This window comes from Herpailurus yagouaroundi, unplaced genomic scaffold, assembly GCF_014898765.1.
Source record: "Herpailurus yagouaroundi ecotype Mexico unplaced genomic scaffold, PumYag 184, whole genome shotgun sequence".
Lineage (NCBI taxonomy): Eukaryota > Metazoa > Chordata > Mammalia > Carnivora > Felidae > Herpailurus > Herpailurus yagouaroundi.
Genome location: NW_024412415.1, coordinates 28,968,050 through 28,992,287, shown reverse-complemented (window position 1 = coordinate 28,992,287; position 24,238 = coordinate 28,968,050). Strand labels below are relative to the sequence as shown.

The 24,238-nt window shown below is 36.2% G+C and overlaps 1 protein-coding gene and 1 long non-coding RNA gene across 10 annotated transcripts in view; one reads left to right on the top strand and one right to left on the bottom strand.

The window, feature by feature from the left end:
• Window positions 1-24,238, top strand: part of HERC1 (HECT and RLD domain containing E3 ubiquitin protein ligase family member 1) — a 190,220-nt gene that overhangs the window by 44,187 nt on the left and 121,795 nt on the right. For all 9 annotated transcript variants that reach the window (XM_040492922.1, XM_040492920.1, XM_040492927.1 and 6 more), the window contains exons 2-12: window positions 768-1,723; window positions 6,362-6,457; window positions 13,529-13,723; window positions 14,523-14,834; window positions 16,991-17,087; window positions 17,679-17,822; window positions 19,076-19,203; window positions 21,651-21,795; window positions 21,898-22,069; window positions 23,252-23,386; window positions 24,022-24,187. In XM_040492922.1, the coding sequence (XP_040348856.1) occupies window positions 794-1,723; window positions 6,362-6,457; window positions 13,529-13,723; window positions 14,523-14,834; window positions 16,991-17,087; window positions 17,679-17,822; window positions 19,076-19,203; window positions 21,651-21,795; window positions 21,898-22,069; window positions 23,252-23,386; window positions 24,022-24,187 (2,520 nt within the window). In that variant the 5' untranslated portion in view covers window positions 768-793. The remainder of the gene's footprint in view (window positions 1-767; window positions 1,724-6,361; window positions 6,458-13,528; window positions 13,724-14,522; window positions 14,835-16,990; window positions 17,088-17,678; window positions 17,823-19,075; window positions 19,204-21,650; window positions 21,796-21,897; window positions 22,070-23,251; window positions 23,387-24,021; window positions 24,188-24,238) is intronic.
• Window positions 1,717-24,103, bottom strand: LOC121041816 (uncharacterized). Its single transcript, XR_005795857.1, has 3 exons — window positions 23,959-24,103; window positions 15,102-15,188; window positions 1,717-1,811 (listed from the first exon to the last, which is right to left on the bottom strand). It is a non-coding gene; the product is annotated as an uncharacterized LOC121041816 (long non-coding RNA).

The window sequence follows — 24,238 nt, the reverse complement described above, 5'->3', positions numbered from 1 at the left end:
GTTCCTCTGTACAGTGAGAGAGACTGGTAAGAAGGCTCCTTCAATGATCCAAGAGATGATAGCTTGGGGCAGGTTTTAGTAAGGGAGTGGCTGTTTGGATTCTTGGAGGTACTTGTAAGTAGTGCTGACTGATTTGTTGTGTAAGAGAGGGAGGAATCAGTGGTGACTCCCAAGATTTTTGTTCAGAGGAGCAGAAGGATAGAGTTGCCATTTATGAGATAAGGAAGTTTATAGGAGGAATGGGTTTGGGTGGGCATGGCGGTAGTGGTGGATTAGGAATTCGGTTTTAAATATGTTGAGATGCCTATAGATATCTATATGGAGTGATGATGTGAGGAATTGTATATATGAATTTGGAGTTCAGGGAAGAGTTCTGGGTTGGAGATAGGAATTTGGGGGTCATGAGCATGTAGAACCCACTGTTATACTGACAGTGGGGCCAGAACTTGAAGAGAAGAGGCACACAAATCACTAATTTTTAATAATAAACTTTATTTTGGGGTAATTTTAGGTTTACACAAAAGTTGCAAAGATTGTGCAGGGTTCTCCTATGCCCTTTACCCATTTTCCCTTATTATTAGCATCTTAGATAACTATAGTACACTTATCAAAGCTAAAATACTAACATTGGTACATTGCTATTAATTCCAGTTCAGACTTTGTCTCACCAGTTTGAAATCACTAATTGTAATGTAAGATGGAAGTTCAGAAACATTTTATGAATCAATTGTGCAAGTTTTTGACTGCTTTTTCATCTCCCTTTATAGAACTAATGGCTGAAGAGTAAACCAACATGGCAACTATGGTTCCACCAGTGAAACTGAAATGGCTTGAACACCTGAACAGCTCCTGGATTACAGAGGATAGTGAATCTATTGCTACAAGAGAGGGAGTTGCTGTTCTGTATTCTAAACTGGTCAGCAATAAAGAAGTAGTACCTTTGCCCCAACAAGTTTTGTGCCTCAAAGGACCACAGTTGCCAGACTTTGAACGTGAGTCTCTTTCAAGTGATGAGCAGGACCACTATTTGGATGCCCTTCTTAGCAGCCAGCTAGCACTAGCGAAGATGGTATGTTCAGATTCCCCATTTGCTGGGGCACTTCGAAAACGACTGCTTGTACTCCAGCGTGTCTTTTATGCACTTTCTAATAAATACCATGACAAAGGCAAAGTGAAACAGCAGCAGCATTCTCCGGAGAGCAGCTCTGGTTCAGCAGATGTCCATTCTGTTAGTGAACGTCCCCGGTCAAGCACTGATGCACTTATAGAAATGGGTGTTCGAACTGGTCTAAGTTTATTATTTGCACTTCTAAGACAAAGTTGGATGATGCCTGTGTCAGGACCTGGTCTTAGTCTTTGCAACGACGTCATTCATACTGCAATTGAAGTTGTCAGCTCTTTGCCACCATTATCTTTAGCAAATGAAAGCAAGATTCCTCCAATGGGTTTGGACTGCTTATCACAAGTGACAACATTTCTTAAAGGAGTAACTATTCCCAATTCTGGGGCAGACACTTTAGGTCGCAGATTAGCTTCTGAGTTGCTACTTGGTTTAGCAGCTCAGCGAGGCTCTTTGCGGTACCTTCTTGAATGGATAGAAATGGCTTTGGGGGCTTCAGCGGTTGTAAATTCCATGGAGAAAAGCAAACTACTATCAAGCCAGGAAGGAATGATCAGCTTTGACTGCTTTATGACTATATTAATGCAGATGAGGCGTTCTTTGGTATGTACTATAAATCTGCCTTCAATTTAATCTGTAATAAACCATCTCATTCCTTTTTTGACTTCTTTTATTTACTGCTCCCCAATACCTGCAATTAAGGAAGAAGAGAGTTAGCCTTTGTTGAGTACCTGCTAACAACAAGGTGCTTTGGATGCATCCTTTGATTCAATTATCATGATAATCATGAGGTAGATATAATTTATCCTTATTTTAAGGAAGAAGAAACTGTGACAGTTACCTAAATTTACACGTTTGGCAAAAAGAACTAGAAGTGAAACATATACTGATTAAGTACTTATGGGGCAGACACTTCATTATTTATTTCTTACTCCAAGTCTGTCTTTGCAGACCATGTATTGTATTTATGTTAAGTTTATTCATTTTTTTTTCCTGTGAAGGCCTACCTTAAAGTAGATATAAAATACAATAAGTTTACATTATTGTTGGATTTCCAGTTTTCTCTTCACTTTACCTCTTTCATTCCTGGATAAAATGTCAAATACACCTAGTCAGAAGGGGCCTCCCTCCATAACTTCCAAGTTTATACCCTATGATATAGCTCCTTATTGTAATGAGGGCACCTCGGAAAACTAGATTGCTTTTGACAGAAATCTGGATCTGTTCTGGGGAAGAATCTTGTATATTTGATTTAGTTTGGCTCTCCTAACATCACCAGAGACCTATATTAGATTGAATTTAATTTAATTTCAGATTGGCTTTAGAGGGAAGGAAGGGTTATTTAGTTGAATTTTCTGTTTATTATTCCTTCTTGCACAGTAAGTGATAGAGTCTGATGCTCTTGGTCTTCAGAACTCACGTTTCTTACACTTTACAGTGTTGTCTGAGAATTTGGAAAATTGGTGTATCCACTCCTTGTACACTGGACCCCAACTTGACCTGATCCTCCCTGCCTTAAGTTTCTCTACCCCTGAACAACTGGGACAAAAGTCACCACCCAAGTTAGAAGTGAAAGAGAGAGACACATAACCATTAACTGAGTATCTGATGTAAGGCCTAACAAAAATAAGTTCAATCCATAAATTTTATTTACTTGTGTGATTCTTAACCTTCAGTGATAACACATGTGTAGTAATTGAATGGGAGTCCACAAGATATTCATGACCTTATATTTAAATAGAGAGTAGGGAAAAAATGTCATTGTATATCTCTGAATTCTAAAAGAATAAACAACAGTTAAAACACCATTGGCCTTTGATGCCACTTCGTGTTTATTTAACACTGTGTGCCAGATGCTGTCAGGCACTGAGTTAAAAAGATAAATGAGCTTTGTAGCGTCCATGCCCTCAGCCAACTCACAGTTTAAGGAAAGAGAGATGCACAAACATTTCACATTAAAGATAATGAGCTGTAGTAGAAGTCTGCACAGAGAGGAGGTGATGGGACACAGGAGGAGAGCTGGAGGGAAGGGGCGGAAAATGCCTTGTGGAGGAAGGATCCCTGAGCTTAGTTGGAAAGTAGAGTTTGCCTGCAAACGTGAAATGTGTAAGTGGAGGTAGCTGGAGAAGTTTTCAGATGAAAGGACCAGAATTCACAAAGTGACCAAGGTGTAGGAGAGCAAGCCCCTGCTTGTATGGGGTGGAATGGGATGAGATAAAGCTGCTAAGTAGGCAGGGCCTTGTATCTCATGCTATGCAGTGAAAATTAGTGCTATAGGCAGTGGGGAGTCATTGAAGCAATTTTAAGTGGAGTCAAACCAGATAGCAAGAATATGTGGAAAGGTACTCTATCCAGTACCTGGATATTATATTCTTGTCAGAATATCTTAAAAAGATGAATGTGGAAAAAAAAGGTATAACATTATTTTTGATAGTAGATGCTTAAGAGGTGGGTAATTAAATGAAGACCTATGAAATCATGAATTTATGTTATTTTAATTTCCATTTATCTTTATACCATTGAAATTCCTGTGATATGTTAACAGTGTATAAAGTTACACATTTCATATGCTATATTTTCCAAAATTTAGTTGTTTAAAAAATACTTAGGGATAGTATTGTTTTCTTATTTACATTAAGAATTCTGTACAGAATGGGTTTTAGAGATGTCTTTAATCCTTACTGACTGACTGGAGCTGGAGTAGTCTCAGTCTTAACTACATTATCCCCCCCTTATCCCTGGGGGCTATGTTCCAAGACCCCCCCAGTAGAAGCCTGAAACTGCAGATAGTGCTGCGAACCTTATGTGTACTGCAGTTTTTCCTGTACATGCATACATATGATATAAGTTATAAATTAGGCACAGTAAGAGACTAACAACAATAGTGCTATTATAACAATATACTGTAATAAAAGTTACGTGAATCTGGTTTCTCTTTCAAAATGTCTTAATGTACTGCACTCACCCTTCTTGTGATGATGTGAGATGATACAATGCTGATGAGAGAAAGTGAGGGGAATGAGCAGGCAGTGTGACCTAGCATTAAGCTACTGTTGACCTTCTGACTATGTCAGAAAGAGGAGCATCTGCTTCTGGACTGCTATTGACCTTGGGTAACTGAAACTGCAGAAAGTCAAACTGTGGATTGGGGAGAGGGGAGAGTACTGTATTGACTGTATTGGGAAGGACAGAAATCAGTGACAGTGTTTGAAGGATGTTTTGTTGGTTTGGTATTTTCAAATTTAGAAAGAATTTATTAAAGATTTCTTGTATTTTCTTTCTCAGTGTACATGATGCAAATTAATTACTGCTACCAGTTTTGAGTTGTTATTATATACTAGGAGCTGTGCTAAGCATGTTTTATACATAACTCTATTTAATCTTCCCAACAAACCTAAATAATATCTGCATTATTCTTGTCTAAGGATAGGGAAACTTATCCTTCATTAACACATCCAATAGGTGATGGAGCCTGGATTTAAACCCAGATCTGTTACTGAAAACTTCATGTGGTTTTCAACATTTTCCTCCATATTGTAGAAAGGCATAAAAAAGAGGATTATGATGGCTCTGGTACCAGCTCCTAGGAAGGTGCAGCAGTCTACTTCTTCATCTGCTTTTGATTTGATGATCACTTGAGATGGCCTTTAAATAACGGAACCATAGATTACACTTGTGTCTTCCTCAGAAGTTCTGCACAGCTAATGATGGAATTCGTTGAATCTGTGCCCCAAAGTATTTTCTGAGATCGCAACACCTTGTATATCTAGGTGCTAGTTAATTTTGAACACTCACTTTCTGGTATGATTCCAGACCTACAAGTGGCTGGCTCTCTTTAGCTTTACTACTCAAAGAGTAAGCCTCAGGTAGCAGCATTGGCATAACCCGGGAGCTTGTTAGAAATGCAGAACCTTAGACCCTATCTATAGTTACTGAATTGGAATCTGTGCTTTAACACAATCTCCAGATAATTCATGTCCCTATTAAAATTTGAGAAGCACCATCTTAAATAGATAAAAATTGATTTGGTGACAGCAGGTTAGTACCTAATAAACTAGCCATAACTTAAATAGCCAACATATTCATTCATTTGTTTAATTACTTAGGAATCATGTTGATTAAAATAGTTTGAATTAATAAAATTGATATTGATAAATGGGATCTTATAGGGCCAGCCTCCCTTCCGTAATAAAAGACACACTTTCCTATCATATATCTGCCAGTTTATCATCTAGAATATAAATATTTTTACAGTACAGAATCCTTTGAAATAAAGCTACTTATGAAAATTTCATGATTAAAGAATTGTTAAACCAGAGAAAGAACTTGACATTTGTGGTCTAAAGATTTAAGTATTTGAGAATTTGAGGGAGCAGTGAGATCAAGTTCACTTTCTGGTTTGTCGTTTTTTTTATTTTTATTATTTTTTTTTCAACGTTTATTTATTTTTGGGACAGAGAGAGACAGAGCATGAACGGGGGAGGGGCAGAGAGAGCGGGAGACACAGAATCGGAAACAGGCTCCAGGCTCCGAGCCATCAGCCCAGAGCCTGACGCGGGGCTCGAACTCACGGACCGCGAGATCGTGACCTGGCTGAAGTCGGACGCTTAACCGACTGCGCCACCCAGGCGCCCCATGTCGTTTTTTAATGATGGAATGATTTCTTGTCACAGCCATTGGGCCCTTCTGTAGAGTCCCAGAGAGGTCTACGATTCTTCAGCTGTGATAGGAGAAAGATGCTTTGTTGCTAGTGTAGTCAGCACTGATTTGTGAGACTGATGAACTGATTTGTGAGACTTTAGTTTTGCTGAAACTAAGAAGGGAGGAACAGACTTTCTGCTGCTCTGGTCAAGGTCATCACTCAAGCTTGCTATGTTCTACTTGCTGTATCCTTGGAGACAGGTGGGCAAGGCAGCCCCAGGAGAGTAGAATATTTCCTGGGGCCTCATTTACTGGATATTGGCCACTCAAAGAATATGTGATTAGTAAAATTCTGCCTCCTTGACTATTTTCTGGGTCAGGCCCTATGATTATTGAATAGGGTAATCATCGAGGAATTGGCATTTAATTTAGTGTTTCACTCTATATAGCTCTTTCTTTTATAACACTTCTATATAAAAGTTGGTTTCATGACCTAGTGTTAGGATTTGATCTTAATATGCATAATCATATAAACAATTCCTCAGATATTTCTGTGGAATACTTAAGTGATTTTAATACATGTGTCTCCTGAAACTGTAGGGTTCATCTGCTGATCGAAGTCAGTGGAGGGAACCAACCAGAACATCTGATGGCTTGTGCTCACTCTATGAGGCAGCTTTATGTCTCTTTGAAGAGGTATGTAATAATCATATCTTTTACATTAAAACTACTTTGTCTTAAAATGCTGTAGCATGTGTTTATCCCTTAAAAATAATTATTCAATCTTTGGAAAGGATGCAAAAGGAAGTAGCATCAGTAGTTGCCTCTAGAAAGTAGAGCTAGGGTGTCTGGCCTCAGGAGTGGGAAGGAGACATACTTTTCAATTTAAAAAAATTTTTTTTTAACTTTTATTTATTTTTGAGACAGAGAGAGACAGAGCATGAACGGGGGGAGGGCCAGAGAGAGAGGGAGACACAGAATCGGAAACAGGCTCCAGGCTCTGAGCCATCAGCCCAGAGCCTGATGCGGGGCTCGAACTCACGGACCGCGAGATCGTGACCTGGCTGAAGTCGGACGCTTAACCGACTGCGCCACCCAGGCGCCCCACTTTTCAATTTATATATACCCTTTTATTTGTTTTGAACTTTGTGTCCTGTGCAGGTAACTTTAATTTAAAACATTTATTATTAAATAGATACAGAAAGACATATAAACAAATGTCAGGCTTAATGAATTATTATAAAATAAATTTTCTTCTCATCTTACCCAGGTAAAGAAGTAAAACTACCAGCCACTCAGAATGGCCCTTTCATGTTTTGGTCATTACCCCTGTCCTCCTCTCCTATGTAACCACTAAGCTGACTTTCAGAGTAATCACTTCCTTGCATTTCTTTGTTGTTGTGTCACCCAGGTGTGTATCTCTAGACACTGTAGACATTGTCTTGCCTATTTAAAAAAAAAAAAAAAAAAAGATGTCTTTGGGGTGCCTGGTGGCTCATTTGGTTAAACGTCTGACTGTTGATTTCGGCTTAGGTCATGATCTCACTGTGTCATGAGATCAGGCTCTGCTCTGTGTGTGGAGGTTGCTTACGATTCTTCTTCTCCTTCCCTTTGTTCCTTCCTCCCTCTCCCTCCCCCCCCCCCCCCCCCCGCCGTCTAAACACACACACACACACACACACACACACACACACAATGTCTTTTAAATCAATCTATGGGTTCCCCTCCATTTATTTCTTTTCCTTCAATGTTTTTGCTCAGGAACCTGGGCTTTTTGCTGATTGATTACTCATAATGTGGTTCACCATGTTCTATTTATTTCCTGCAAATTGTCAGGTGGATCCAGAGGCTTGACCTGAGGATTAATCCTTTTGGCAAGGTTTGATCTTAGGTTTGATCCCTTTGGCAAGACTGTATGGCATTGTGATCTTCCATCAGCTTCCTTCTAATTGTCTCTCTTTTTGTGGTATTAGCAAATGTTGATGCTACATTTATATGACTGCATTTATTAATTCATTGATGGTTGAGTGCAAAACGGTGATATTTTAACTGTATCATTCTTCTTCTATTTATTCTTTGGAATGTTTTTATAAAGGTGATTCCCTTATCAATTATTTGGTTACTCTGCTTCAGTTCATTTAAGAAAGGCAGAAGAAGTGCTTGATTCTGTTTATCCAATTTTTAAAAATTTTGACACTGATTTTTATTTACTAGTGTTCAGTTTATTGAATTAGTCCGTTATCCTCCAAACTTGACCAGTTGATTTCTTTTGAAAAATATTATTATGAACCCATAGTAGTGGGCCAATAGTCTTTTGGGGTAGTAGTCTCTTCAGGGTGGTTCCTAAATTCTTTTGACATAGACCTAATAATCTTTGATAGCTTTCTTGCTGTATGACACATTAAATTACTCTAGATTCATCTTGTACATTTCTTGCCCCAGATCTAGAATCAGATAGCTATTTCTTCAAAAAGCCCTAGTTTCTTTTAGTGGGAAATAGTATTTCAGAACCACAATCAGAGTGTTAAAAATGTTCATCACTACTGAGTATTTTGTTTCTAGGCTTTTATAGTGGACAGAGCTAGAGTGTGTGTATTTAAAGCTAATATACCTCATGATTTGATGCTGATACTTTCAAATTCAGAGCCAAAGAATTTTTACTTAATCTTTTCTATATTACATTTATATCTCCTTTCTTCTAAACTAAGAATACTCATTCTCAAGGGTATAGGGTTGGTAGAATTAGAATACCCCAAAATTACTTACTTGTTTTAATCACTTATTGCACACAGTCACAAATAGCCACCCTAAAATAAGACAAATACTACCACCATATGACTACTGAAAACATTACATTTTTTTAATTTTAATTTTATTTTTAAAATTTACATCCAAATTAGTTAGCATACAGTGCAACAGTGATTTCAGGAGTAGATTCCTTAGTGCCCCTTACCCATTTAGCCCATCCCCCCTCCCACATCTCCTCCAGTAACCCTCTGTTTGGTCTCCATATTTATGACTCTCTTATGTTTTATCTCCCTCCCTGTTTTTGTATTATTTTTGTTTCCCTTCCCTTATGTTCATCTGTTTTGTCTCTTAAAGTTCTCATATGAGTAAAGTCATATGATATTTGTCTTTCTTTGACTAATTTCGCTTAGCATAATACTCTCTAGTTCCATCCATGTAGTTGCAAATGGCAAGATTTCATTCTTTTTGATTGCTGAGTAATACTCCATTGTGTGTGTGTGTGTGTGTGTGTGTGTGTGTGTGTGTGTGTGTGTGTATACACACACCACATCTTCTTTATCCATTCATCCATCGATGGACATTTGGGCTCTTTCCATACTTTGGCTATTGTTGATAGTGCTGCTATAAACATGGGGGTGCATGTGTCCCTTTAAAACAGCACACCTGTATCCCTTGGATAAATGCCTAGTAGTGCAATTGCTGGGTCGTAGGGTAGTTCTATTTTTAGTTTTTTGAGGAACCTCCATACTGTTTTCCAGAGTGGCTGCACCAGCTTGCATTCCCACCAACAATGCAAAAGAGATCCTCTGAAAACATTACATTTTTATATATATATATATATTTTTTATAGTTAACATTAAATGTACATAGAGCATCATGTTCTCTTCCTTTTAACCCTCATTTAGTTTTAGTTTTAGTTTTAGAAGTAACTATATATTTAATGCTCACAGTCAGCTTCTCTGTTAATGTCTTTTTCTTCTTTTGGGTTATCTGAATCTCATTCTCTAGTACATTCCTCAGTAAAGTCCATTAGAACAATATTGTCTTCTTATGTGTTAATAATTGCTGTCCAGTTTGTACTTTAAAGTCAGTTTTGAGAATATAAAATCTTGGGCTCACATTTTCTTTTCTTCTGCACCTCAGTTATGTTCATCCGTTTTCTTCTGGCATGAACCTTTGCTGTCAAAGTCTGAAGATAATCTGATTTTCTTTCCCATGAGTTAGGTGATCTTTAAAGATCAGTATTTCACTTGAATACATGTAGATGTCGTACATTCTGGATTGATATTATCAGAGATATGAGAATTTCAATATGTTGTTTAAAATCTTTTTTATTTCAGAAAAATTTCCCTAAATTCTGGTTTTTAGTATTTAAAAATTTTTTTAAATTTGGTTTTCTTCTTTAAGGACCACCATTATCTGTATGTTGGATCTTTGCCTAACTTTAGTATTTGTCACTTTTTCTTGAATACTTTTTATATCTTTTTCATTTACTTATTTCTAAACATTTTTTCCTTTTTTATTTTTTGTAGCTCTTAAGGTGTTGTCGACTGTATATATTTACACTTGGATTCCTTCTAGTTTAGTCTTCATTTCTGAAATTTTTTTTTCTTTTCTGATTTTTTCTTGAGTTCTGTCATCTCATTTTTGAGTGTTTCTATTTCAGATTTTTGTTTGTCTTTCATGTCTTGTTTCATTTTCTTAATCCCTTTAGCTTGTTTCGAAATAGGTTACAGTTTGATCTGTTTTGTCAGAAGTTCCCTTCTGGCATGCTTTTATTGTAGGAATGTTATTCTGCCTCTTTTCCCCTTTTTTTCTAGTAATAACTTCATGTGGAATTTGACCTGGATATTTTTGTTGCTGATTTTTGTGGACAGTTTGGTTTTCTGAACTTTTAAAATGGAGATGAGATTCAAGATAGCTTTTCAAACACCAAAGACTCCTATTATTTTTTTGTAAAAAAAAAAAACAAAACAAAAAAACAAGATGGTTTTGCAGCATGGTCCCCTCCACCACTTTTATTTTGACATTCTGTCTTTCCTCTTTATTGTCCCTATCCTGCTCAATTTATATTCCTCTCCCAGTAGTTTCTCTTTAGTGTGGTGACTGTGTCCTGGAAGGGAATTCTTGCTTGTCGACTTGAAGAGTTCACAAGAAGTAGATTACTATAGCTTCTTTCAAACTTCTCATGGACTCTTTGTACTTACCTGCTGTGAGACCAGGCAGAGCCCTTCCTACTTGCAACTGCTGTTCTTAGATTGGCTTACTGTTCTGTCCATTGAGTACCTAATTGGTTGTTTGAGGTTTTTCCTGTTCTGAGGTCTGTCGGATACTTTATTGCTTCCTCTTGCACAGATGTCATTACTATGTAGTTTTTGTGCTGGGTGGTGGTTCATCTGCATCTGCTTATATTTTTGAAAGGAGTTACTGGAGGTACCCTTATCACCTAGTTTTATTGTGAATGGTAAGTGTGAACTTGAAGTTTGGCCTTGTAGATGTTCTGTTCAGGGAGTTTAGAAAACTGTGTTGCTGCTGCTGTCATCTTCCTAGGTTCCTATCCCGCCCCTGTCTCTGTTTTTTTTTTTTTTTTTTTTAATGTTTATTTTTGAGAGAGAGAGACAGCATGAGTGGGGAAGGGGCTGAGAGAGAGGGAGCACAGAGCCTGATGTGGGGCTCGAACCCATGGACTGTGAGATCATAGCCTGAGCCAAAGTTGGACACTTAAATGACTGAGCCACCCAGCCACCCCTCAGTTGTTTTTAAACACACATTTCTAAGCCCTATAAGTAAATTTTTTTCTATCTCGCTCTTTTTGGGGGTTGTGGGGGGAGGAGAGCTGTGACTTTTTTATAAAACCTATTAATAGCAATAGATTTTTATATTAAAAATTCTAACACATGGGGTGCTTGGGTGGCTTAGTCAGTTAAGCATCTGACTCTTGATTTCAGCTCAGGTCATGATCTCACAGGTTCACTGACAGTGTAGAGCCTGCTTGGGATTTTCTCTCTCCCTCTATCCCTGCCCCTCCCTCACTTGTGCTTTCTTTCCCTCTCCCCACCACCCCCCCCCCAAAAAAAAATTAAATAAACTTAAAAAAAAATTCTAACACTCTTGACCCCACCATTCTCCATTTGTCTCCAGCAAAATTTCAGATTTTTATTAGGGACTGGCAGCCTTCACTTACCCATATTTTGTATGTTCTCAAAACTGTCCTTTTGTTCATTGGAAAATGTTTATTTAACACACATATCATTCTCTTGTTTTGGATACTATTTAATGATTCTGACTAAAATTATTCTATCCCCTTCCATTTAATGGGCTTCTGAAGATTGACTTTTGGAGGTTTTCCTTTTATTTTGTTAGAGCAAAAAACTACTAGACAGAACAATTGGCAACAGCTACAGTCAGAATTAATACACCTTTTAAAAGTAATTTCTTTGCCCAATGTGAGGCAGAGTCGCATGCTGTAAAGACTGAACTAGCCAGCTGCCCCCAGGGTTAGTATTTTTATTGTATAGAGTTCATATAAGCCAATTGAAAGTCCGTTAAGCTCTAAAAAATAAATGGGCAGAAGTTAGTGGTAAACAAATAGATGAAAAAAACTTTAGTTCTATTGATAATAATGAAATGTGTAGTTAAAATAAGGCTTCCTCCTTTATCCCACTTAAGTTTGCAAAAAAATTAGAATCATACATATTGGTATCAATTCAGTGAGACTGGTACTCTCATAAAGATGTATTCCGTGGTTAGGGCAACTGAAATGGCCACACTGGGTCCAATCCTTTTGGTGGGTTGTGGGGGGCGGCAGGTGAAGAAGTCTAGATTTTTAAAAAGCATTATGAATGACAACAGACTTTACCATTGTATTCAACACAGATTGTAAATAAGCAGTGATTTTTATTATACATAGAATATATTGCTGGTGATAAAATAATAAAGTAGCACCATTTTGGAAAGCAATTTGTTACCTAGTATATTTCAAGATTTGTAAGGTTGTTATCCTTTTGGGATATAGTAGCCCCATTTCTGAGGTTCTCTATTTAAGAAGTAATAAAAAAAATGTATTAAAAACTACATTCCCTAAAATGTTCTGTATAACAAAAAGAATCTAAATGTCCTGTTTAAAAGAAAGGGTTAAGGGGCACCTGGGTGGCTCAGTCGGTTACACGTCCGACTTCGGCTCAGGTCATGATCTCACGGTCCGTGAGTTCGAGCCCCGCGTCGGACTCTGTGCTGACTGCTCAGAGCCTGGAGCCTGTTTCAGATTCTGTGTCTCCCTCTCTCTGTGACCCTCCCCCGTTCATGCTCTGTCTCTCTCTGTCTCAAAAATAAATGAACGTTAAAAAAAAATTTTTAAAGAAAGGGTTAAGTAAATTGTGTTTTTATGTTAGGTGGGAAATTATCAGTTCAATCATGAAGATTAGGTAGACATGGAAAATTTTGCATGACTTTTGTATCATTACTTTTATATATGCACTGTGATAACAATGTTAAACAACACGTATATGCAAAAATCTGGGAAAACATACCTAAAATAGATAGCATTCATTGTTTTAAGGTGATAAGATTATCAAGTGTGTTTTCTTTCTCTTTCTTTCTTTCTTTCTTTCTTTCTTTCTTTCTTTCTTTCTTTCTTTCTTTCTAAAGTAAGCTCTGTGTTCAACGTGGGGTTTGAACTCACAACCCTGAGATCAAGAGTTGCATGCTCTACCAACTGAGCCAGCCACTTCTTTGTTTTTTAAGCTTTGATTTTCTGTACTGTTGTGTACAATAATATAATTTTTAGCTAAAAAAGTCTTGATTGTGTGTCTCTTCCTCCACTTTTGCCACCTTTATTAGTATCTTTTCCAGGAGTGAGTAGTCTAGCCATCTGTATTTAAAATTGGATGTGTTGTTCTTAAGTTATTTGAGCAGTTGAGAGTTTTAGAAGAAAGTAAACAGTAATTTCAGGTGACAGTTATAAAAATGTTTCCATTAAAAATATCTTGCCTATGTATTGCATGTTTTTAATTTTAATAGGTTTGCAGAATGGCTTCTGATTACTCAAGAACGTGTGCTAGCCCAGATAGCATTCAGACTGGTGACACTCCCATTGTCTCAGAAACCTGTGAGGTCTATGTTTGGGGGAGCAATAGCAGCCATCAGTTGGTGGAAGGCACACAGGAGAAAATACTACAGCCCAAACTGGCTCCCAGTTTCTCTGATGCTCAAACTGTGAGTTCTCTGCATACTTTACAGATTGGTAGATGACAGGGTTCTCTTTAAATAGTGTTCAGGGCTTTTTTTAAGTGGATGAAGATTCTTGTTTCTTATCTATATCATTTCTACACTGTATTGCATCACTTTTTTCATTTTACTAGAAAAAAACTTTTAGTCCATTTCCCTAACTTTGTTTCTAAGTTTCAAAAAATTAAATTGGGAGCTGGATTTTTAAAAAGAATTACGAATGACAACAGACTTACCATTATATTCAATGCAAATAATAAATAGGACTAAATAAAAACTGGAATTTTCCCTTTGCCAAATCAGCATTTTATTTTCTTATTAACACCTTTTTTCATTTGTGGCTACCTTTAAGCTAAGTTAGAACCTTCCATTTTATTATTATTTTCATTAAAATTTATGTGGTTTTTTTTGAATGAATGTAAAATACTGTGCATGGTCTTTCACCATAATGGACTCTAAGGGATTTATAGGATAATTTTATTTCTTGCCCTTTACCCAGCCTTTATAAGATGAGGCTAAAACATTTTACTGTGTTGTTTTAGTGAACCATGACTGGGTAGATACCCTGAAAAGATAACATATACATTAATTTGAGCTCAACAATAAAGTCAACATAAAAAGGCCATTAATAGTTTTCCTAATTCTCTGTTTAATCTCTCTGGAGATTCATGTCAAGTTCTGATTTTAAAGACTTCCTTTGAACCTCCTTGATAAAACTAACGTCAAATATTATACTTTGATTCTCACAGAAGCATTTTATTTTATTATTCTCTTTGTTTGCTTATAGATTGAAGCTGGGCAATACTGCACTTTTGTTATTTCTACGGATGGCTCTGTCAGAGCTTGTGGTAAAGGCAGCTATGGAAGACTGGGCCTTGGAGATTCTAATAATCAGTCCACTTTAAAGAAGTTAACATTTGAACCTCACAGGTCCATTAAAAAGGTTTCATCTTCTAAAGGATCTGATGGTCACACTTTAGCTTTTACAACAGAAGGAGAAGTCTTCAGTTGGGGAGATGGTGATTATGGGAAACTGGGACATGGAAATAGTTCAACACAGAAATATCCCAAGCTTATTCAGGGCCCTCTGCAGGGAAAGGTATGTGCTTTCTTTTTGTATTTAAAAATAATTAGATGCACTGTGCTATAAGGATGGTATCTTTCAGATTTTGATGTATTCTTTCTGAAGTGGCACTCTACCCGCAAATCCTTTGGCTTATCTTTTGTATGTTTGCTTTATGGTTTACAAAACACTTTCACATACAGTATTTAATTTTAATTCTTACAACAACTTTGTTAAGGTAGTTATTCTCATTTCACATGAGGAAACTGAGAATCCTCCATTCAGCAAATATTTGTTTAGTACCTTCCAAGAGCCAGGCAGTGTTTTAGGTAGTTGACACAACAGCAGTGAACAAAACAGACAAGATCCTTGCTCTCATGGAGCTTTAATCTGTGGATAGAGATAAAAAATAAGTAAGCACATAAAATAATTTCAAATAATAGTAGGGAAAAAAATGAGTAATGTAGTAGATACTAACTTGGGTGGGGTGTGATATTAGATAATGAGGTTGTAAGGTTAGAGGAGGTGGCATTTTAATAGAAACTTAAATGAGGCTTTTAGAGTGGTTAACTAACTTGCCTAAGGTCACACACAAATAATTAGCACCATTACAAACTGAACTTAGATCTCCTCTTTTTTTTTTTTTTTTTTAATGTTTACTTACTTTTGAGATAGCGTGGGAGCAAGCTAGTGGGAGAGGGGCAGAGAGAGGGGAGACAAAGAAAATGTGCTATCAGCACAGACTGTGAGGTCATGACCTGAGCCGAGGTCAGTTGTTTAACTGACTGAGCCGCCCAGGCACCCCTAGACTTCCTCTTCTTATTTGTTTTACCTTTCCTTAAAGGTATTTTCCTTAAAGGTATTCCTTAAAGGTATTTTCCTAAACTTATATGCAATTATATGGATTCCTCCATTTTAAGATTGCATTCTTTCTACAAAAGTTTTTTTTTATATAAAATCCTTTTAAAGTTTCAATTTTTATTTTATACCAGAATTACAAGTGGGCACTTTTACTTCATAGGAGATGTCTGACAAGGTTGGCTATCAAATGAATTTTACTTTATTATAACTTTCAGTATTTTAACTTAGACATCAACCCCAAAGCAATGAGCCTTGGAATGTTCTACTTGACAACATAATGGGATACTTGATAAGATATTGAATGTGGAGCTCTAAGGAGATTTTCAGACAAATACTACTTGAAGTTGCATTTTTCTGGTCTTTCCAGCACCTTCTTTCTTCCTTAATTCTAATGCTGTAAAAATTTTTTTACTTCTATTCCTTTTAATGTCCTTTAATGTCCCATTTTGCAGTGGAAACATTGCCAACAAAACTTAGTATGGGCATCATAAAGGAAAAATGTTCCAAAAAGTAAATTACTTTTACAGATAAAAATTTCAAAAGTTTTAGCATATTGTCTAGAATATATTAGGTGCTCAGTATTTTTAATTGAATCTAAACTTTAAATTTTCTAAAGTGAGTTCAAATTTTTGAATATTGAAAAGATGCAAATAATTAGTATATTTTTTCTGTTAAATTACTATTTGACTAGTGTTAAAAGGTATGATAGTGATCCCCCAATTATGTTGCTTATAATCTTATTCCCCTGATTCTACTCATCAACTATATAGCTAATTGAGGGTAAAGAGATAGTGTTAGGAGTTTAATTAATGTAAGCTTATATACTGCTTAGATCTTTCTGCATTGGTAATAATCACTGTGTTTTTGAGTTATCCCTATTATGTAATGAATTTTTCTTGATTAGCCAGGATTGTAGGTTTTATGTTAACATTATATTTAAAAATTTTTCATTGTACATGAGCATTCAGCCCCAGCCAACTCTTTGAGTAAAAACTTGATTGGTGTGATATCATATCCTTGCAAGTGATTAGATTAATATATTCAGGGCTCCTGCTAGCCTTTACAGTGCCTTTGCATGAATTAAGGAAAGTTACCTTCTCTGAGTGGAAGGCAAGTTTCATGGGCTGGGAAACAGCAGAGGCTGTATTTCACCACTTTCTTGACCCCAGGTACTTTTGTCCTGAGCACAGCCTCTACAGCTGTACATGGCAACTTCTGGGTAAGTTGTGAATATCAGTATCTCTGAAGTCTCTGTGCATAAGATCAAGTATGAACTATATATTTTAGCATATTCATGTTCTTCATCTTGGTGTGCTTTGTGTGCTGTGTAGGTAGTTGTTTGTGTGTCTGCTGGATACAGACATAGTGCTGCTGTCACAGAGGATGGTGAATTATACACATGGGGTGAAGGAGACTTTGGAAGATTAGGTAAGATTTTTTAAAATTGCAGTTACTCTCACAGAAAAATAGAAATGATGGTTCCTAAAAAGTAGTGAGACTAGATTTAATAGGCAAAAAAATTGTTATTTATTTTGTTAGTTTTAGCTCAGAGGAAGATAGTTTTTATATAGTGAATACCTGGATTCTAGTGCTGAAATTTAAGCTGTAATTAAATCCACCAGGCATTTACTGCGTACCTATAATGAACAGACACTGAAGGATTAAGGGGTGAGACACTTTCAGGGGTAAGAAAGATACCATCATGATCCTGAAGTGTGTAATCTAGTTAGTAGTGAAAACTAGTTGACATGAGCATGATCCTAAATAACGTTAGACAAGTGTTGGGAGAGGAACACATATAGGATATTCTAATTATTCACTGAAGGGACTGGGTCTCTCAGTGTGAGAGCAGCCTAGAAGATGAGATGAGAAGATACTAGAAATGATTCTTATTTAATTTTACTTTGAAAATACCTCATTTCTCTCATTAACTTAAAATGTTTATTCTACCTGTGAAGTAATGGCCTAAAGAAAAAGAGTTAACAACATTATTTCTTTGTTGTATATGTTTTATCCAAGGTCACGGTGACAGTAATAGCCGTAACATTCCAACATTAGTGAAAGACATTAGCAACGTAGGAGAGGTTTCTTGTGGCAGTTCACATACTATTGCTTTGTCTAAAGATGGGAGAACTGTATGGTCTTTTGGAGGAGGAGACAATGGTATGTAAAAATTTATTTATTGATAACTTTGGGCTTGTTTTCTTGAGATTTCAAAAAATTTACTTTTCTGTTGTACATGCCTATTGTAGAAAAACTCAATATTAAGATGAGCAGAAATTTAAATGAACTGTTTCAAGAAATGTTGCTATAGCCGTTGTTAAAACTGTCATAGCTGGACCTCTAAATGATATATATTTAAATATGTACATATATTTCCATATGGATGTCTTTTTTGAAAACCAAAGCAGACTCATATATACCTTAGGTATTTTATAACCTGTTGGTTTTTATCTAACAGTATTTTTTAAAAATGTTTATTTATTTTTGAGAGAGAGACAGGGTGTAAGCGGAGGAGGGGCAGAGAGAGGGAGACACAGACGGGGGAGGGGCAGAGAGAGGGAGACAGAATCTGAAGCTGTCAGCAGAGAGTCTGATGCAGGGCTTGAATTCACAAACCGTGAGATCATGACCTGAGCTGAAGTCAGATGCTTAACCGACGAAGCCACCCAGGTGCCCCAAAATAGCTCAATGTATTCTTTTATATGATTGTAACACAACTTAAAAAAAAAAAAATCAGTTTATTATTGTTGAGTATCTGGGTGGTTTCCAAATATTTTCCTGGATCAAAACTACACAACAATAACTAAATCTTTGTCCACTTTTTCACAACTACCAGCAGTGTGAGATTGCTTATTTCCCCGTATGTTTCAACAACAAACCATGGGGTATTAAGATTATTTAAAAAATAATTTCAATAGTGAAAATGGTATCATTTAATTAGTATTTCCTTGATTCTTAGGTTGAATTTGTTGTTGGCCATTTGTTTTTCTTCTTTAGTGATTTGCCAAGTCTTATATTTCAGTAATTATTGGATCTGTTCAAAAATTAATAATAGATACATATGCAATCTTGTGTAGAATGTATTTAATACATCAGCAAATTTGAAGTTAGAAATATGATCATCATAGTGGAGAAAGAAAAACAGTTTTTCATGTCTCTCAAAGTTGTTTTAATTACTTGAAATTAAGATTCAGAAGCCTGTTGGTTGTTGGTTTCTATCTTGTAACAAAAACATTCATTTGTTCACATATTCTGCTGTCAGAAACTTAAGAGTTTTGCACATCTGTCAGGTACATGATGGAAAGATGAGCAATATTTGTCAAAATAAATACTTAGGTAAAGAATAGAGGTTCTTTAAAACAAGTAAATTTTTTAATTTGAATGTGTGTGTGTGTGTGTGTTTTTTTAAATAGGCAAACTTGGCCATGGCGATACTAACAGAGTGTATAAACCTAAAGTTGTTGAAGCTTTACAAGGAATGTTCATTCGCAAAGTTTGTGCTGGGAGCCAGTCTTCACTTGCTTTAACATCAACAGGGCAGGTAGGACTAAGGGATGAGCATAAAAAGCTTAAATTATTTCAGAGGAGTAAGTAACTAAAAAGTAATAATCATAATTAAACTTTAAAGTTAAAAAATACATTTTAAAGGCAGTCTACTGAAATGAAATATTTTCTCCTGTTTGAAGAGGTGGAATATTTGCAAAGGAATCAGGTTTTCTCACCTGTCCCGTATGATCCAGATAAACCTGCCCTCAGCCTCCTGTTCTTTGTATAAAACCTTTTTAGCACTCAGCACCCCTTAAACGTTTTCCTAAAAATTGTGGTTAATGGGAGAAAGTGCGAATAGATCTTGTTGGAACCAGTGATAGGAACTAAGAAGGCAAGAAGGTGATCATTAGAGAGGGTAAGGAGAAATTTCCAAGTGGAAAATAATCTGAGGGGATAGGTATTTGTAAGAAAGGGTGTGTCAGGCTTAAGGTGGTCAGAGCTTTAGAATACCTTTATATAAACTTTTGAACTTCTGTATGCATATTTTGATTTCTGTTTTTGTTGGTGTTAGAGAGGGTCCACGTATGGTGATAGATTGATGATAACTTCCTTCTTATTCCATCAGCAGTGACAGTGAAAAAGTGAGCTGACCACTCATTTTCTCTCATGTCAGAATCCATTATGTGCCACGTAGTGGTATAAAAATGTTTTGTGACTAATTCACAAGACAGATGAATAGCAAAGTTGAAATTAGCATATAGTTTAATTATTTTTTCAGGGTCTAGAATGCCTGTGTCCTAAAAAATCGAACTATTCATTACCCTGTATTTCATTACATTAGTCATTTGTTACAATGCTGGATGCTGCCTTAAAATCTGAAATTTCTCTTGCACATTTTTGTCACTACGGGTTTTGTGGTAAGAATCTGTGAATTGAAGACAGCAGATGCTCGCTTGTTTGGTGTATAGCCATAGTCAAATCACAGACCTCCCTTGATCATCATGTGGTTCTTTTGTATGAAACGATTAATGATTTCCATTTTGCTTACAAATGATCAGGTAAGGTAATTATGTTTATTGAAAGTTTGTATAAATTATCAAGTACTATTCAGCTATTAGTTGATAATACATTTTATTACCTTGAAATCTAAAGGAACTTGTAAGTTAGTTGTGAGATAGAATAGTTGTATCATGAATACACGAAGTTATGTGAAATCAAATATATATACTTAGGAAAAAATAAAATAAGAGAGAAATACTTTTAAATGGCAAGGATACTTCTGTTTACTGTTACAGTTGCTAAGCCTGAGGTGATATCTGCTTTTCCCTCAGTCCTCTTAGGCCACTTCACTGCTGACTTCCCATCATATTAAGTGTGATTCTTATGTTGAAAAATACAGTATGTATTTTTTAGACAACAGAGTCCCTAAATACAGGCCAAGTGTTTCTTTATCTGGTGTTCAGCCAAAGTAACTTGGCAAGAGCAAACTCTAGCTATGTGTGTCTTATTGACAGTACTGTATTGTACTTGAGTGATTTAGGAGATTTAGAATGACTTTGACTACATATTTTTTCATCTTACTTGTGTTTAGTTCTTAACCCCTTCGAAGATATACCTTTAATTGTACTGGAATTTTGTTCTTTCTATCTTTGTCTTAAGTAGTTTTCTAGCAACTGGTACAAGTATTTGCTGCTCATTTTTTGTTTAAGAGGTTTAATCTCTCAGTAGTCTTTACTGAAAGAATTGCAAGACAAAAAAAGTCCCAAACCTGGTGGCGTAAGGGTTAAAGTCTCTACGATATTACCACAACCCACCGAAGGGAAAAGAAGGTCATTTAGTTTGCTAATTGTTTTGATTTGGGGTTGCCAAACTGGCAGTCATTCACCCTTTTATCTTCCTTGTCACCTCACCTTTCCCCCAAGCTTCTTAAATCAGTCAGTGGTTGTTGTAGTAATTAGCCAAAAAAAAAAAAAAAAAAATGCAGATGTTCAGAGAGAACTGTGTGGACTCCTGCTTCACATGGCCATCTTTGTAAGTGATCATTAAAATTCTTGTAACAATGAGGTGTGGTGGTTTTTAACTAAATTATAAACATCAGTCTTGTGATTTATATCATTCATTTTATATGTTTATACCTTGGTCTAGTCAACCAAGAAATATTTGTTGAGACCTGCAGAGTGAGAAACATGAAGAAGTTGTAAGATAGCAACAGTACTTCTAAGCTAAGATTCTTCTAAGATCCTTCCATTTTTTCTGTGACCAGTTATTTTTCTTTTCAGTTTGGCTGCTTGTCTGTGTATATAGTAAACACTTAAAAACAGCACAATAAGTGACTGAAAATCCTTAACAAGTCAGTAAATATTATTTTTAACAACATAAAGTTATTATTTAGTATCAAACCACACTCTTGTTTAATAGGTGATATTTATTTTTAAACAGTATAAGTCTTTGACCTAGTAACACAGGATGTAACATGTAGTGCTGTTCTGTTTGTTTCAGGTCTATGCTTGGGGCTGTGGAGCTTGTCTGGGTTGTGGTTCTTCAGAAGCTACTGCTTTGAGACCCAAGCTTATTGAAGAACTGGCTGCCACAAGAATAGTTGATATTTCTATTGGAGACAGTCATTGTTTGGCTCTTTCTCATGGTAATGTTACTTGTTTTTAAAAGAAATAGTATTAACTGTTACCTTCTATAAATGTATTACATTTAAATTTGGCTTTTCTTGTGTTCTCCATTTTGTTTTTAGATAATGAAGTTTATGCCTGGGGCAATAATTCGATGGGGCAGTGTGGCCAAGGAAATTCCACAGGTCCTATTACTAAACCAAAGAAAGTGAGTGGCTTAGATGGCATAGCTATTCAGCAGATTTCTGCTGGAACTTCACATAGTCTGGCATGGACTGCTCTTCCTAGGGATAGGTAAGAATGCCCACGTTTAAAAATGCTTGTGTTCTAATAATGACAGAAACACCAATAAAAGCAAAAATAATTATACTCTGTTCATAAAAATGACCTTCTGAACATTTCTAGTATTGGTATTTTTACTATCAAAGCAATGACATCTAGAGTTCTTTTGATTTGAATGTTGAGGTTAGATATGTAAGCAAGAAGTTTATACCCTGTATTTAAGATATTTTCTTAATTTAAGTGTCTTCTAAACATTTTGAATTCCTTCTCTGTCTCTAGATAATGATTTTAAAAATTAAACGTGTATTAAGAGGAAGTTCCATTAAAATAATTTAAATTAGAACTAGGCTTTATTCAACAGTTGATTAGCCTCAGTGGCCTTTATGTGGTTGGTTTTTGAAAAGAAACTGGCTGTACTTCTAAATAAAGGAAGTTACTTTTGTAGGAATTTAGCTTTTTCCTGAAGTGGTAACAGTATCTTATTAGATAATCAGGTAGGTGAGTTTTAGACAGTATTAGTGTGAATTTTAAGGAATTTTAGGGTTATTTGAGATACATATTTTCTTATGCATGTGGGCTAATTTAAACTTGACATGTATTATATTTTCACTCTAGACCTTTGATTCAGATGGGTTTATTAGGACATTCTAACCAATTAAAAAATTTATAGATAATTACCTTCCAAAACAAAAGCTAAAGATATAATAAATTGATTATAAATAATTTGCTATTAACATTAAATTTGCAACTTTCCACTTCATATGTAGGTAATTGGTTCTCAAGATCCTGACAGTCTTCACAAGAGTCATTAGGTGTTGTTCTTTTAATAGATTTCAATTTATCATTATATAGAGTCAGGCTGTTTTTCTTAATATGAAATATACATTGTGTAGACCCTTAGAACTAGAAGCCTATAGTAGGTCATGTGACTCAGCCCTCTGCTTTTAAGTGAGTGAATACCCAACCTTCCAAAGCAGGTTGTGGTTATATGTTTTCTTCTTGAAGAACTCTAGGGATGGCAAGTGCTTGGTTTTCCTTGGTTGCTGAAGTGAAGGGTTTTAACTTTCATAATCAAGAAGATCTTCTGTATATCTTATTGAAATCTTTCAGCTTTAGTAATGGTTTAAATTTTGTTTTTGATCATGTGTGAAAATTCCTGTCAAGTCTGTTACATGATTTTCTTCTTCCTTCTAGACAAGTTGTTGCGTGGCACCGACCTTATTGTGTAGATCTTGAAGAGAGTACCTTCTCACACCTGCGTTCTTTTCTTGAGAGATACTGTGATAAAATAAACAGTGAGATTCCCCCACTCCCTTTCCCTTCATCAAGGTATGTTATATATATGTATATAAGGTGTGTGTGTGTGTGTGTGTGTGTGCCCACACGTGTGCGCATGCCTACACCTATTACTCATTTTGAGTTTTGACTTATTCTTTTTGTCCTATTTTGCCCTCATTTATTTTTTTTTTTGAAGAAGGAAGGCTGTTTATACAGCAATGGGACATTTTTTTAAAAACTTTTTTTTTAACGTTTATTTATTTTTGAAACAGAGAGAGACACAGCATGAACGGGGGAGGGGCATAGAGAGAGGGAAACACAGAATCGGAACCAGGATCCAGGCTCTGAGCCATCAGCCCAGAGCCCGACGCGGGGCTCGAACTCGCGGACTGCGAGATCGTGACCTGAGCTGAAGTCAGACGCTTAACCGACTGAGCCACCCAGGCGCCCCGATTTTGCCCTCATTTATATTAAACTCCTTTAAAATCTAAAAAAGAGCTAAACTTCAGGTACTTACTGATAATAACCTTTAAGAAAAATTACCCATAATTTCACGAATCATGTTTTAGAAATCACTACTGCTCATAATTTGACAAAATTTTTAAAGAGAAAAAAAATGTTACCCAAACTGGATAGAACATGTTCTTTCGTAGGTCAGAAGTTCATAGTAGTTTATTTGGTTTCAGGGAACACCACAGTTTCCTCAAGCTGTGCCTGAAGCTGCTTTCAAATCACCTTGCTCTTGCGCTTGCGGGAGGGGTAGCTACCAGCATTCTTGGGAGACAGGCAGGTCCACTTCGAAATTTGCTCTTCAGACTGATGGATTCAACTGTCCCAGATGAAATTCAAGAGGTAAGCATATAGGACTTGGAATCTGTATCTCCAGACACATCTTTCCCTGAA